Here is a 12,827-nt window from a genome sequence, read left to right on the forward strand (position 1 = left end):
GGGTCAGCTGTCCTGGCTGTGCCCCCTCCCGGCTTCTTGTGCCCCTCCAGCCTGCTCAGTCGGTAGAGCATGGGAAGCTGAAAAGCCCTTGACTAGTGTAAGCACTGCTCAGCAACAACTAAACCATCGGTGTGTTATCAACATTGTTCTCATCCCAAATCCAAAACACAGCACTGTACCAGCTACTAGGAAGGAAATTAACTCTGTCCCTGCCGAAACTAGGATATCCTTCTCGGCAGGGCTGCTCTCCATCCCTTCATCCCCCAGCCTGGATTGATACCTGGGGTTGCCCCGACCCAGGTGCAGGACCTTGCACTTGGCCTTGTTAAACCTCATGAGGTTCACACGGGCCCACTTCTCCAGCTTGTCCAGGTCCCTCTGGATGGCATCCCGTCCCTCTGGCGTGCCGACCACACCACTCAGCTTGGTGTCATCTGCAAACTTGCTGAGGGTGCGTTCGATCCCACTGTCTGTGTCACTGATGAAGATATTAAAGAGGACTGTCCTAAATACCGTACTAAAGGTTGATTTGTCTGAGCTTCTGCCTGGATGCTCTAGTTGTGATGGGTTTAATGCACGGGGTTTTGGTGGCAGCGTGATGGGATTGAGTCTGATGTTTTTGTCTCTCTTATTTCTACAGAAGAAAGACCCCGCTGATCCCTTTAATGATGACGAAAAGGAAAGGCATAAAGTGGAGGCTCTTGCTAGGAAGTTTGAAGAAAAATATGTATGTTTTTCTTCTTTCTATTACGTTATCCCTTGGAATGGGCAATGCTGTTCAGCTCCCAACCAGTGGTATTTTAGTAATGGTCGTTGGCTCTTCTGTTCCTGTTCTCCTGCAGTCCTGTATCTTGGCTGGAAGGTTCTGTTTTCTATGTTCCTTTCCTGTCTCAGGGCTTGGTCCACCAAACTAGTTCAGATACGTTCTTAAATCAGATGACAGCCTGATTCAAGTGAATGACGTTCTCACTTGTAGTGGCAAACGTCATTATCTTAATGTAGCTTATAAAATTTAATTGTCTTAAGCAAAAATTAATTTCTAAGCCTTGCTCTGGGTAGCGTGAGAGGTGCTGATCTGTCTTACCCATTTCCTTTCTGTTCTTCCTCTATACTTTACTTCTGTAGATGGCCATAACACTACGTTATGTTTTACAATTGGCACTTTTGAATAGCGAGTTGCTGTATTGTCTTGTGATACGAATTTGACCTGTGGGTCACCCCAGTGCACTGCGTGTATGTTTGGTGGGTGTCGTACCGAGTTTGCGCTGACTGTATGGCAGTTATGGAAGAACAGTCCATCTCTGCACTGGCAGAAATGTTGAAGGGGTGCAGACCCAAATCAACGTAAAGTCTGCTGGCGCAAAGTCAGCCTGTCTGGCAGGTCAGCGTTCCGTTTCATTTGGCTGCACCATTTTTGATTCCGTATGACAAGGCCTAAAACTGGATTTACCGTATCCTGAGATTACATCATGGGAGTTAACGCTGGTTTGGTTCTGCTTTTGCTAGGAGCAAAAAAGATCTCGTTCTCTCTTCTGTACTGGAGCCAATGTCAGTGTCCTGTATCGGGGCCATCCCCGTGGTAACTGGAAAAGAAGGATGAACACACTGTCAATCTTTTATTGTTTAGGGTGGCAAGAGACGTAGGAAGGACCGTATTCAGGACTTGATTGATATGGGGTACGGATACGACGAATCTGACTCCTTCATCGATAATTCTGAAGCAGTGAGTACTGGGGCAGGAGTGAGGGTGGTTAAAGGCAGCGGCCTGGGGGGCTGAGCTGGCACCTGGGGAGAACCTGAACTGGGCGCAAGCCAGGGGTGTGCCAGGGCTGGGGAACGAGAGCTCCCGGGGCAAGCGCGTGGCAGGGGAATGCTGGTTAGCAGGCGTGTCCGCAGCCCCATCTGTTCTTGGGGGAGCTCAAGTCCCGCTCCATTCTCCAAGCAGCTCAGCTACAGAATAAAGCGACAAAGCTTACAGTGGATTGTTTGTTCTCTGTTACTTCCAGTACGATGAGCTTGTTCCGGCTTCTCTTACTACGAAGTATGGAGGGTTTTACATCAACTCAGGAACACTGCAGTTTCGGCAAGCGTCTGAATCTGAAGATGACTATGTTAAAGAGAAGAAGAAGAAGTGTCCCAAGGTCAGCAAGCCAGCTTTCTCGGTTATTTCCTCTGTTAGAGGTGTGCTCCTCTTCGGTGGCAATGTCTGTTGGACATAATGCCGAAGCGAGGCGGCTAAAAGGGGAAAGAGCAGGAGCACTTGGCATCCCTTCCCCTTTCTTGGTAGGATCGTCTCTAGTGTAAAAGCCAGGTGCGCTGTGAAATGTTGAAGACAGTGTGTGCCCGAACCTGGTGATACGTGTATGGGGGTTGGGTCAATGTGGCCAGTGGGGAAGGAGCTGTTCTCAAATTCCTGGGGGGGGGGAAAGGGGCTCTGGGGGTGCAGGTCCAATTCCATGAGCAGGAGACGCTTTGATTGTGACTTGGTTTTAACCCTCTCCAGAAGCGGAAGTTGAAAGATGGAGGTGAAAAAATGAAGAAGAAGAAGAAGGATGATTCTTACGACAAGGAAAAGAAATCCAAAAAGTCCAAGTTCCCAAAAGCTGGGTAAGGCGGGGGAGGGAACGCTTGCTGCTCGACACCTTGCCTCGGGGTTACAGGTGGCATTTGTTACGCTGCAGTAGTACCTCTTGCCGTGGGGGGTGGCTTGAGCACGTGGCGCGTAAACACCAGCGGGTAAACCCCCGTTGCTTCCAAAGTGGGAGAAAAAAGGCAGCTGACGATTAGGGAAGGAGCACAGCTCCACAGCAGGAGCGTCCGAGCAGAGAGGGGCACAGCTAGCTGCAGTGTTGGTGTTTCTTGGAGCTCTCTTTGGGCACTGACGGTGGGAGCAGGTATTGGAGAGCCTGAAGAGAAGGAAAAGGAATTTGCTTTCCTGGCTTTAATAGGCAAAAAGGGTCAAGCCGCTGTCACGCTAACTCTCTCTTGCTTCAGTTGCACTAGTTGTTTGTGCACTTCCCAGTCTTCCTTGCTGGAATAATGCACGTAGCTAAAGAAGAGCATAACTCGGCGGAGATGGCTTAAGCTCCGTCCCCTCTCTGCAGCGAGGAAGGACAGCCTTCTCTCCTCCAGGCTGAACAAGCAGCGGGACCTTAAGACCTAAAGAGGCAACAGAATATTTTTCCTGGTGTAATTGGTTAAGGGGCTAAGACTTTCCAGGGGGTTGGTGCATATGGCTGAAGTAAACTGGGATGAAGGTATCCTCGTCCCCTCCCCTTCATCTTGTATTCATTTCAGTTCCCTTTCCTCCTTCACACTTTGTTTACAGCTTTACGGCATTAAATGCAAGTAAGGAGAAGAAAAAGAAGAAATACTCTGGCGCTCTTAGTGTCAAGGAGATGCTGAAAAAGTTTCAGAAGGAGAAGGATGCTCAGAAGAAAAAGGATGAAGAGCAGAAAGTGGTGACTCCTTCACCGGCAGAACCTCCAGCCCCAAGGGAGGCGGAGGCGATGCCTGACCCTTTGCTCTCACTCTTCGGCCATGCCAGTGACAACGACCTGCTTCAGGCAGCGACGGCTATGGACTCGTTAACTGACCTAGACCTGGAGCGGCTCCTCAGTGAATCCCCAGAAGGGAGTCCCTTTCCTGATGTGGAGGATGGGAGCGATCCTATTGGGATGGGCTTGGAACAGGATTTCAAGCAACCGCCATCGCTCCCAGAAGGCCTGCCAGCCCCTTTGGAGAAACGCATCAAAGAACTGGCTCAGGTATGGCAGTTCATTGCGGGGCAGTAGGATTGTGTGGTTGCTGGAGAGGGGACAGCTCTGCTGGGTTTGTGTAGCTTCGCCCAGAGACGGAACAGACTCCAGTGGGGGAGTTTCACTGTGCCACATCGCATCGTACCTTTGCGTCACCCAGTTTTCTCTTATGGCCAAGTCACTTTCCTGAACGCCCAGATGTCAGGTAGTGTCAAAGTCCTTGGCCTTGTTATCTACTGAGTGTTACATTCAGTATCCCGCCTGTCAGTATGGTTTCTTTACCTCTCTTAGCAAAGTATGGACCTGATGCAAGAGGTAATTTCCCAAGTCAATTTAACATGAATGAACTTAAAATGTGAACTAATGAGGCTGAAGGACGAATTCCACCGTAGTAGTTTTAATGTGCTGTGATGGTCAGGACAGCGTCTGTGAAGTGGCGTGCAGTGTTCTGTTTATAAAATAAGTGGGTACAGCTGGAAAGCATTACCTGTTCTGCAGTGTGAGAAGGCGTGAAAAGCCCTGTAGATGGGGCTTGAGGACTTGTTAGAACCGTTTCCCGTGTCGTACGCAGGCAGATGCCTTCGTGAAGCATGGGTTCAATTTGGCATCTCCCGCACTGGAGCCGCGTCGCTGGCAATTTGGGTTCTTTCCCCATCTTTAACATCTCAGTGTTGGGGTGCTGTTTAGGGAGTGGAATATACTAGAAGTGTGATCTCACGTCTTTTCACCAGTAGCTCCTCCTGCAGCTGGACTCCTGTGGGACTCGCCCATCTTCTCCAAAACGTTGTGACCCGCTTCGGGAACCGCTGTTCTGGAGAAGCGGGAAAGCATTGGGTGCTGGTCAGGGATCCCTCTCCTGGCATGTCGAAGAAGTGCACTTTCAGACTTGCCGTGGGCCTTCTCTGGTGTGAGGGCACTCTCAGCCTGTCAACAAATGCTGAGATGTTTTGTTCCTGTTACTAGTGTTCTTTTTAAACATTGATTTTAAGTCGTAAACAGTGCTCTCGGACCTCTACGGCAGTGTGTGTTCTGCCTTCTGGGGCACATCAATTTAGAGCACCTGTTACTTAAGCATCTCTTACTTAATAACTCTGTTACTAAAGATTAGCTTCTGTTAAAGATAACTGTGTTCTGCTGAGAAATTTTAAGTGTGTATAGTGGTGGTGAGCAGATGGAAGAGAAGGAGGAATTGAGGAAAGTATTGCCACAGCTGATAAAAAGAATAGGCTTTTCATGGATGTTTCTACTTGCTATTCAGGCTGTTAACAGAAAACACTGAAACAGCTGTTTCTGAACTATATCTGAGTTAAAGGAGGATATTACGGGGGCTCCCATGATATCAAGTTAATTGTTATGTTGCTGCAAGATAGTGTAATAGCAGAGTACCCACAGATTTTCCTGGTTAGATTTTCCTGCTGCTGTCTCTCTTGTTGCTAGACTGCGTATGTTAAGAAAAGAAACCAAAGAGGAGAAATACAAGATTTAACAAACTGAAGCCTCTGGGTCAGTTAGGATTTTGGGACATGTTCTCTGGTGCAGGTGGGAATGAAGAGGTGCCATACCTCTGTCTGAGAGCCAGGTTTCTTCCATCTCAGCAGGTGGGAGCATCTCCTGGGTTAAATGGAGCCTCCAGGCATTTCCTCTTCTACTTGAACTGATTTGACTTTAACTCTCCTTCCTAAAAGAATTTTCCTGTAGAGGATTCTCTTTAGCATTGAACCTGCTCCTTTGATACCATCAGCTGTCCATGACCTGCTGCTGGCAGAGAGGAACATACACCTTCTGGGCATAAATGACTCGCTTACTGGCCTCAACCTTGAAGTGTTAAATCAGGGGGTTTCAAAATCGTGCCCTTCTCTCCTGGTCTCCTTTCCCATGCCTGGAATCGCTAACTTGATGTGGTGCCTTGTGGTGAATCCCAGCTTTGTTTACATCCCCACTCAGAAGAGACTGAAAGCTCTTGGCAATTTTCTACTATCTCGTTCATCTCCTGGAATTATTTTCCCGCTGGACATATTTTTCATGGGTGTGATTTTTGGACAGTGCTGTGTGTGCTGCAGTCGTAGCTCAGGAAGCTTCCCGAACAGGATTGGTGTCCAGATTGGTCTAGAAAGCCTGATGATCACTATCCCCGACCCTCATTAAACATGACTAGAATGATCTTCCCTGTCCCAGGGACCAAGTTCTGTGCTCTCATTACTCAATCGAACGGCTCTAGTGTGAAGTTAACACCATGCCCTAGAACTGTCTCTTCTCCCCATGGGAAGTATGCCAAGGAAGCCAGCGGCCACCAAGCCATCTCCCTTGCCCCATTAAATGGAGGAATCTTCACTCTAGTGTAGTAACTCCAATGCACTCGACTCCAGTGTATCTGCACAGGAGAATCCAGAACGGGAAGGTCTGTGGGCAGGACGTGGTCTTACCAGTTCAGATGGCAGGGTTGGACTTGGAGCGAGGAGGCGTAAGAGGAGAGGACACAGTCTCTCTTCTGTCTGTCAATTGTCGCAGCTTTTAGCCCATCTACAGCAGGTAGCTGGTGCAGAGTTTGGTGGAATAAAACTGTGCCTTGTTTTACAGTATTTCTGAAGTGGTTTAAAAAACACTTGATTGCTTGTGCCCGTCTATATTTGTGAACTGATGATGACTTGTGTTATTTGCTGATTTCCAGGCTGCCAGAGCTGCAGAAGGAGAAGGCAAACAGAGGTTTTTCACTCAGGATATCAACAACATCATACTGGAGTAAGTGTGCCACGAGAGAAGAATGGGAAAGGAGAATATTAGGCAGAGCATTTTTGGTAAATTCAGGAGCAGGTTTAGCAGGAGTTGGGAGGGTGTCCTTATACAGGTTCTCCACGCAGAACATGCCTAGGATAACATGAAAGTCTCCTAGAAATGGCTTTCTGTTGAAATATGATGTGTAGCTGAGGTAGGAGAAGATTGGGAGGGATGTATCCAGGCCTCCTGTTCTCAAGATGATGCTTGATACCTGTGTACTTAAATTTGGTCACTTGACCTGTGATTGTAGCTTGATACAAGAACAGTAAATCTCTCCCTGTCGGAGATGTCAGGCATGTTCTTTGCTATTTAAGTTATATGCTATATGGAATATTTTATAACTGGGATAAGGCTGCTGTGTTCAACTGGTTTTCTCTGCAGACTGGAGGAACTCCATTACTGCTGTGTGTTTTTTGAGTCCCCCAATTATAGAATGCCAGTGTTGCTTCACGCAGCTGTTGATAATGGCTTCATTCTTCTTCAAGTGCCTGGAGAAGGCTGATGAATGCACACAGCTTTGTGATCATCGCAGTGTAATACTTATACAGAGGCTTTAATTTCATTAAGGTTTATGAAGGCACTTAAAGGGAATTGCCGAAGGGAAGTTTGGGAGTCTGTTTCCCTCTCGTTTCAAGTGGTGATTACCACCTTTTAGCATTCCAGTGCTGACTGCACAAACAAACAGTCCTAATCTGTTTTCAAACTGATAACTTCAACCACATTCAGAAGTGATTTAAATAGATTTGTGTGACTTTGCCGTAGAATCAGTTAGGGGTTTTTACACTTTTTACTGACACTGAGAGGTGGCTTAAAAAGCTAGTCTCTTAAGTTATACATAACTGTGTAGATGGGTTTGGCGCACACTGACCTCTCGAATCTACTCACTGGGAAGTAAGTTCAAGCCCAAGGGATAAAGTTTGATTCTATATTATCCTGCGTTAGACTGCCATAGTATCTGACATAAGCAGCGTGTACGTCTCATTTCATTGCCTGACGATCCTGCACTTCATCTGCCAGGAAGAAATGCAGGATAAATGAGACTGCCGACATCCTTCTGTTCCTTTTCCAGATACTCTGAAACTAGATTAAAAGGCGTAGTCTAAAATCTAAAGAACCACCATGTAGTTTGGCTGGTACTTTGTCCCTCCCTGCCTGCTCCCCAGGTTGCATCAGAGTTGCATTTCTGTTGCTTAGAGAACCCTTGCCAGATCCCTGGTCGACGCTGCGTTTGTCTTGTTCTTCAGCATAGAGCTGCAGACCCGGGAGCTGAACAGCCAGATCCGGTCGGGGGTGTACGCCCACCTGGCTGCTTTCTTCCCGTGCAGTAAGGACACTCTGGTCAAGCGTGCCCGTAAGCTTTACCTCTACGAGCAGGTGAGTGAATTTGGCAGTGGAGCCCTGTCTCGTGTGCACGTTCCCCCCGATCTCCAGAGCACAGCTGTTGTCTGCCTTGCGTGGTGGTGTCCTCCACGGAGCGTGGTTCAGGCGCCACATCTGGGGGTGTGGATTCGGAACTGGCAAGGTCTCGACCTGCCAGATTTGGGTGTCTCGGGTGGAGCAGGCCATGTGGACCTTCAGTCTGTTCTGTGCTGTGCTCTAGGGTGGCCGATTGAAGGAACCTCTACAGAAGCTAAAGGAAGCCATTGGAAGGGCCATGCCAGAGCAGATGGCCAAGTACCAGGAGGAATGCCAAGCCCACACTCAGGCCAAGTTTGCCAAGTAAGCTCCTCGTTTGCTCGTTATGCATCCGTAGCTCTTCTCAGCAGGCTCCCTGTGACCTGTAGGCTGCTCTCGTGAAGTTTACCACCTATTTTTGTTCTGTAGTCAAAAATTGCTGACGGGCATTAATTGGCCTATTTAAACTGTGTGTGTTCTTTATGCTATCTCTGGCGATGCCAACTACAGCAGCATTGATGGGACCAGAACTTAGCTGAAGTGTTTCACTTCTGTGCAGGCACGTCTTTAGGAACATGGCAGTCTGAGAACAGTCAGGCTGGATTAGTCCTGTGGTCTCTGTTACACAATATTGGGAGATTTCTTGACCTTTAGCACTTGGCTCAGCTTGCACCCAAAGCGAGAGATTTAGACCCTCTTCCCATGCGTGCGTTACTGTTCGCTATTGAGACCTTTGAACAGTGTTGTTCAGAGATACTTAATCCTGTCCTTGAATCTCCAGGACAATGACTTCCACGTTATCTCTGTGTCCATTTTAGGATGCTGGAAGAGGAAAAGGACAAAGAGCAGCGAGATCGAGTTTGTTCTGATGATGAGGAGGATGAAGAAAAGGGAGGGAAGCGCATCATGGGACCGCGAAAGAAATTTCAATGGAATGATGAAATCAGGTTTGCATAATTTAGATACTAAGTGAACCTGTGACTTGTCTTTTTCTATGCAGCTGGAAGTGAAGCATTTCAGTATTTGTATCTTGTTTTCAGAGCAGCGCTGATCATCTCTAGTGACAGTCAGCTTGGAGGTTTGTGGCAGACTGTGCTGTTTATGGAAGCCACTATTGCATTTATTAAATCTCACCCTTATACACATTGCAAAACTAAGCTGATTTCAGGCACAGGCCAACTCTGAGAGACGTGCTAAGAAGCCTCTGTGCAGAGGCCAAAAGAGAGGGACGGATCTTTGGGGAAAGGAGGAACTCGGCTGAATTGCTGAAATCCTACAGACAGGACTCTTCACAAGACCAGATTGGTGGCTGTGAAAGCAGTTAAAGCTAAGGGGGATTGCTGCCCCTGGCACCCAGGGGTCTGGCAAAGAACAGAGTGCTGGGTGAAGGGGAGAGGGACAAAGGATAAAAAGAGAATCAAGCACGCTGTCGTCTTCATCTTATTCTGTAACAAACTGGGGTGCTGCTCCGTAGATGGCCGATTCATTTAGAACAAAGCAAGCTTCACTTCCTGCCTTCTCGTTGCCTCTCAGCACGAAGGTCTGCAGGGAGGTTCAGTTCTGCGGTTGGTAATGGCGCCTGTAATTCTGGCACCGGTTTACTACCTCTGCTGTTTCAGGATACTAAAATGGGAAGGGGTGACAAGGCCTTTCTCCCCTGGCGCATCGATGTGCGTGCACACACAGAGCGAGGAACGTGCCTTTCCCTTCCTCTTTCTTGCGGAGGCAGTGCAGGGTCGGTTTTATTACTGAGCCAGGCGCGTCTTGGCGTATTTATCCAGCCCCGGATAAACAGAATGACCTCCAACTGGGGAAAATCGATCCGTGTAACTGTATTTGAAATCTTCCTGTTCTTCAGGGAGCTGCTTTGCCACTTGGTGAAGATTAAGTTGGATGGTTATGACCTTGACAAGAATAAGGCTCAGTCTCTAGAGGATTATGTGAAGACCTTCCTAGATGGAGAGGTGAAGTCCCTTTGGCCAAAAGGCTGGATGCAGGCCAGGTGAGCAAGAATCAAGTTGTACTCCAGGGATTCCTTGTTATAAGGGACCTCTGAAGGTCATTAGTCCTACCCCTGCTCAGAGAATGGCTAGCTTCACAGTTAGATCAGAGTGCTCAGGGCCTTGTCCTACGGAGTTTTGGAAATCTCCAAGGATGGAGATTACCACAGCATCTCTGGGCCCCCGTTCCGGTACTTAATCACTCTTCATGAAATCTTTTCTCCTTATTTCCAATCAGAATTCCCCTTGCTGCACTGAACTTTAATATTCCCTCTTTTTGCTTTTTACTGTGCACCGTTAAGAAAGGTCTGGCTCCATCTTCTTCGTGGCTCTCCGCGCCCCCCACTCTTTAGGTAGTGGAAGATTGCCATTAGCTCCCTCCTCGGTCTTCTCATTTTCCAGGCTAAGCAAACCCAGTTCCCTCCGCCTCTCCATGTATGTCGTGTGTCCCTGTTCCTCAGCCATCTTAATGGCTCTGGACTGTCTCCAGTTTGTCGACATCTCTCTTGTATTGTGGGGACCCTGAAGCTGGATGCTGTGTCCAGATGTGACCTCACAAGTGCTAAACAGAGGGGAATAAGCACTTGAACTGCTGGCTGTGCTCTTCCTAATACCTGCCAGTATATAGTTAGCTCTCAGCAGTGCACCCTTGCAGCAGTGGCTCATGTTCAACTTGTCCACCAGAACCCCCGGGTCCTTTTCTGCAAGGCTGCTACATAGCCAGTTGGCCCCCAGCCTGTGTTGCTGCGTGAGGTTATTCCATCCCAGCTGCAGGACTTAGCGTTTGTCTTTGTTGAACTTCACAAGGTTTGTGTTGGCTCCTTCCTCCAGCCTGTCCAGGTCCCTGTGAATGGCAGCCCTGCCCTCCGACATACTCTCCCCCCTCCCTCCGTTTTCATATCACCCTCAAACTTACTGGGAGTGCAGTCCGTGCTGTCGCCGAGGTTGTAAATGACGATGTTGAGTAGTCTTGGCCCCTGTATTGACCTCTGATGGATGCCACTGGCAGTGACAAGTTGCAAGGTAGAACTGGGACTGAGGTGAGGCTGGCTGGCCTGTGGTTTCTTGAATCTGTTTTACAAAGGATCACTTTGTAATCTGTCTCATGAAGGATACATTTTTCAGGTACTTTGGGAAGTCTTCCCTACGCCCTAGAGTATTCCCAAAAGAAAGGAAAGCAGAGAAGTTGTAGGGGCTTCAGACTTGCACTAGACACATCAGAGAGCAGCGTAAGTAGGAATTTGGTGTGGTTTTCTTTACCCTATCTGGTGTCTTCACTGCTGTTTCCTGCTCTTTCACACCCTCCATCATCCATGCCATTGAGCTGGCAGTTGCAGAGAGCCATACAAATTGCAGAGAGTCGTTCTGCTGAGACTGTCATCAGCTTCTGGCCTGCTTTGTTTTGCTCAATAGTTTTAAAGAAAGAACAACTGTACAGTCTTACTGCTGGAATCTCTATCTCTTTGCATTTAATGAGCTGGGCAGCGCTGACGTCTTCTCGCTGCCGAATTTGCTTTTTGTTTCATGGGGGATAAAGGAAGAAGTAGGTACCAGTTCTTAAGAGCAGTAAGTATGAGTAGCACGTTACAGATCCATTTGGAGAAGTCCATGGCCATTTACTGCAGCTGCATGTGCACATGTAGTACAGTAACGTGCATGGTTGTAGTGTGTTGTTTTAGTGGGGGCATTAAGAGGTGGGTGCAGATTCCTACTTAGTTAACGAAGCTATTACCAGCTTCAGGGTCTTAGCTTGCCAAGTTTTAAAAACTTTTCTTTGAATAAAAGGAAATTAAAATTTTTTCCTCCTAGTTTGTAGGTGAAACTGTTCTTAGGCATACAGGTTTTCACCTAAGACTCAGCGTAGGAGGGCCCTCCAGTGAAGTTAACTACAGAATGACTGAATGAAAGCGGTTTTCCTGGTTGCTTTCCAGTGGCTGGCTCAAGGACGATGGTTTCCCCTGCTGGGACTTGATGGAGTTGGACTTGCTGATCCGTATGGGTCCCTTCCAACTTGAGATATTCTATGATTCTATGACTTTGTGGTTTAAAAAAAGAGGGTAGACCGACAGCCACACAGAAGGGGAGGGGAGGGATTGGCAACACTAGGAGAACTGTAAACAATTTGATGGTCAAGTCAGCTTGATTCACTGTCATCATGATCACAGAAGTTCATGTTTAAGAGGAACTTGAGGATGGACTTGAAGAAACAACTTTGTGTATGAGTTCGGAGAGGCCCTGCCATGATTCCGTTTTCTCAGGCAGCACTAAAAGGCGATTAACAGAATATAAGGTTAAAATAAGCTTCCTTTTTAAAAGAAAAAGGATGACAAAAGTCTTTGTCAGGCTCTTAATAGCAGACGGGAAGCATATTCCATATGCCAGTACTGAAGGTGTATTTATAAGCTTCTCACCCTGACATCTAAGGCGGCAGCTGAGTGGCAGCTGTTTTAGGTGAAATAGTGTTTGTGTGAGATTCTGGTTTACTTAGCCTCAGCAGTAAAGGATTTTGGATGAAGCTCTATTTATTGGTTGTGGTTAGTCAATTGTTACAGAAATGGTTGTGCTGATTTAAGAAGTCGCCCCAGCTGTTCGCTGGGGACGCAAAGGCAAGAGAGACATGCAGCGTGCGAAGGCTTCTCATCCATATTGCTGTACTGAGGCAGGGGAAGGTAACCTTCCTCTCGAAGTTGGTGAAGAGCTCTTGTATGATCTGCCAGCTCTTGGATGATCTGTGGCAGCAGTAACGCCCAGCTTGAATGATTGTACCGCCTCTCCAGTTGGCTATCAGCTTTTTAAGCTGACAGAGCTTTTTCCTTAGTTATTGTCCAACAACTGCCTTAATGGCCTTTCCAGCGCCTACAAGCATAGCTCCCCAGAGAGGGAATTGTGTGGGGGAATT

General features: G+C 47.7%; 1 protein-coding gene across 3 annotated transcripts in view; it reads left to right on the forward strand.

The window, feature by feature from the left end:
• Positions 1-12,827, forward strand: part of UBN1 (ubinuclein 1) — a 23,121-nt gene that overhangs the window by 2,109 nt on the left and 8,185 nt on the right. For 2 of the 3 annotated variants that reach the window (XM_009324297.1, XM_009324298.1), the window contains exons 2-11: positions 641-727; positions 1,628-1,723; positions 2,007-2,141; positions 2,504-2,607; positions 3,329-3,767; positions 6,427-6,497; positions 7,778-7,907; positions 8,134-8,252; positions 8,747-8,875; positions 9,787-9,930. In XM_009324297.1, coding sequence (XP_009322572.1) covers positions 641-727; positions 1,628-1,723; positions 2,007-2,141; positions 2,504-2,607; positions 3,329-3,767; positions 6,427-6,497; positions 7,778-7,907; positions 8,134-8,252; positions 8,747-8,875; positions 9,787-9,930 — 1,454 coding nt within the window. The remainder of the gene's footprint in view (positions 1-640; positions 728-1,627; positions 1,724-2,006; positions 2,142-2,503; positions 2,608-3,328; positions 3,768-6,426; positions 6,498-7,777; positions 7,908-8,133; positions 8,253-8,746; positions 8,876-9,786; positions 9,931-12,827) is intronic. The other variant, XM_009324299.1, reaches the window with a different exon arrangement.

The sequence above is a fragment of the Pygoscelis adeliae genome, unplaced genomic scaffold, assembly GCF_000699105.1.
Source record: "Pygoscelis adeliae isolate BGI_AS28 unplaced genomic scaffold, ASM69910v1 Scaffold595, whole genome shotgun sequence".
Lineage (NCBI taxonomy): Eukaryota > Metazoa > Chordata > Aves > Sphenisciformes > Spheniscidae > Pygoscelis > Pygoscelis adeliae.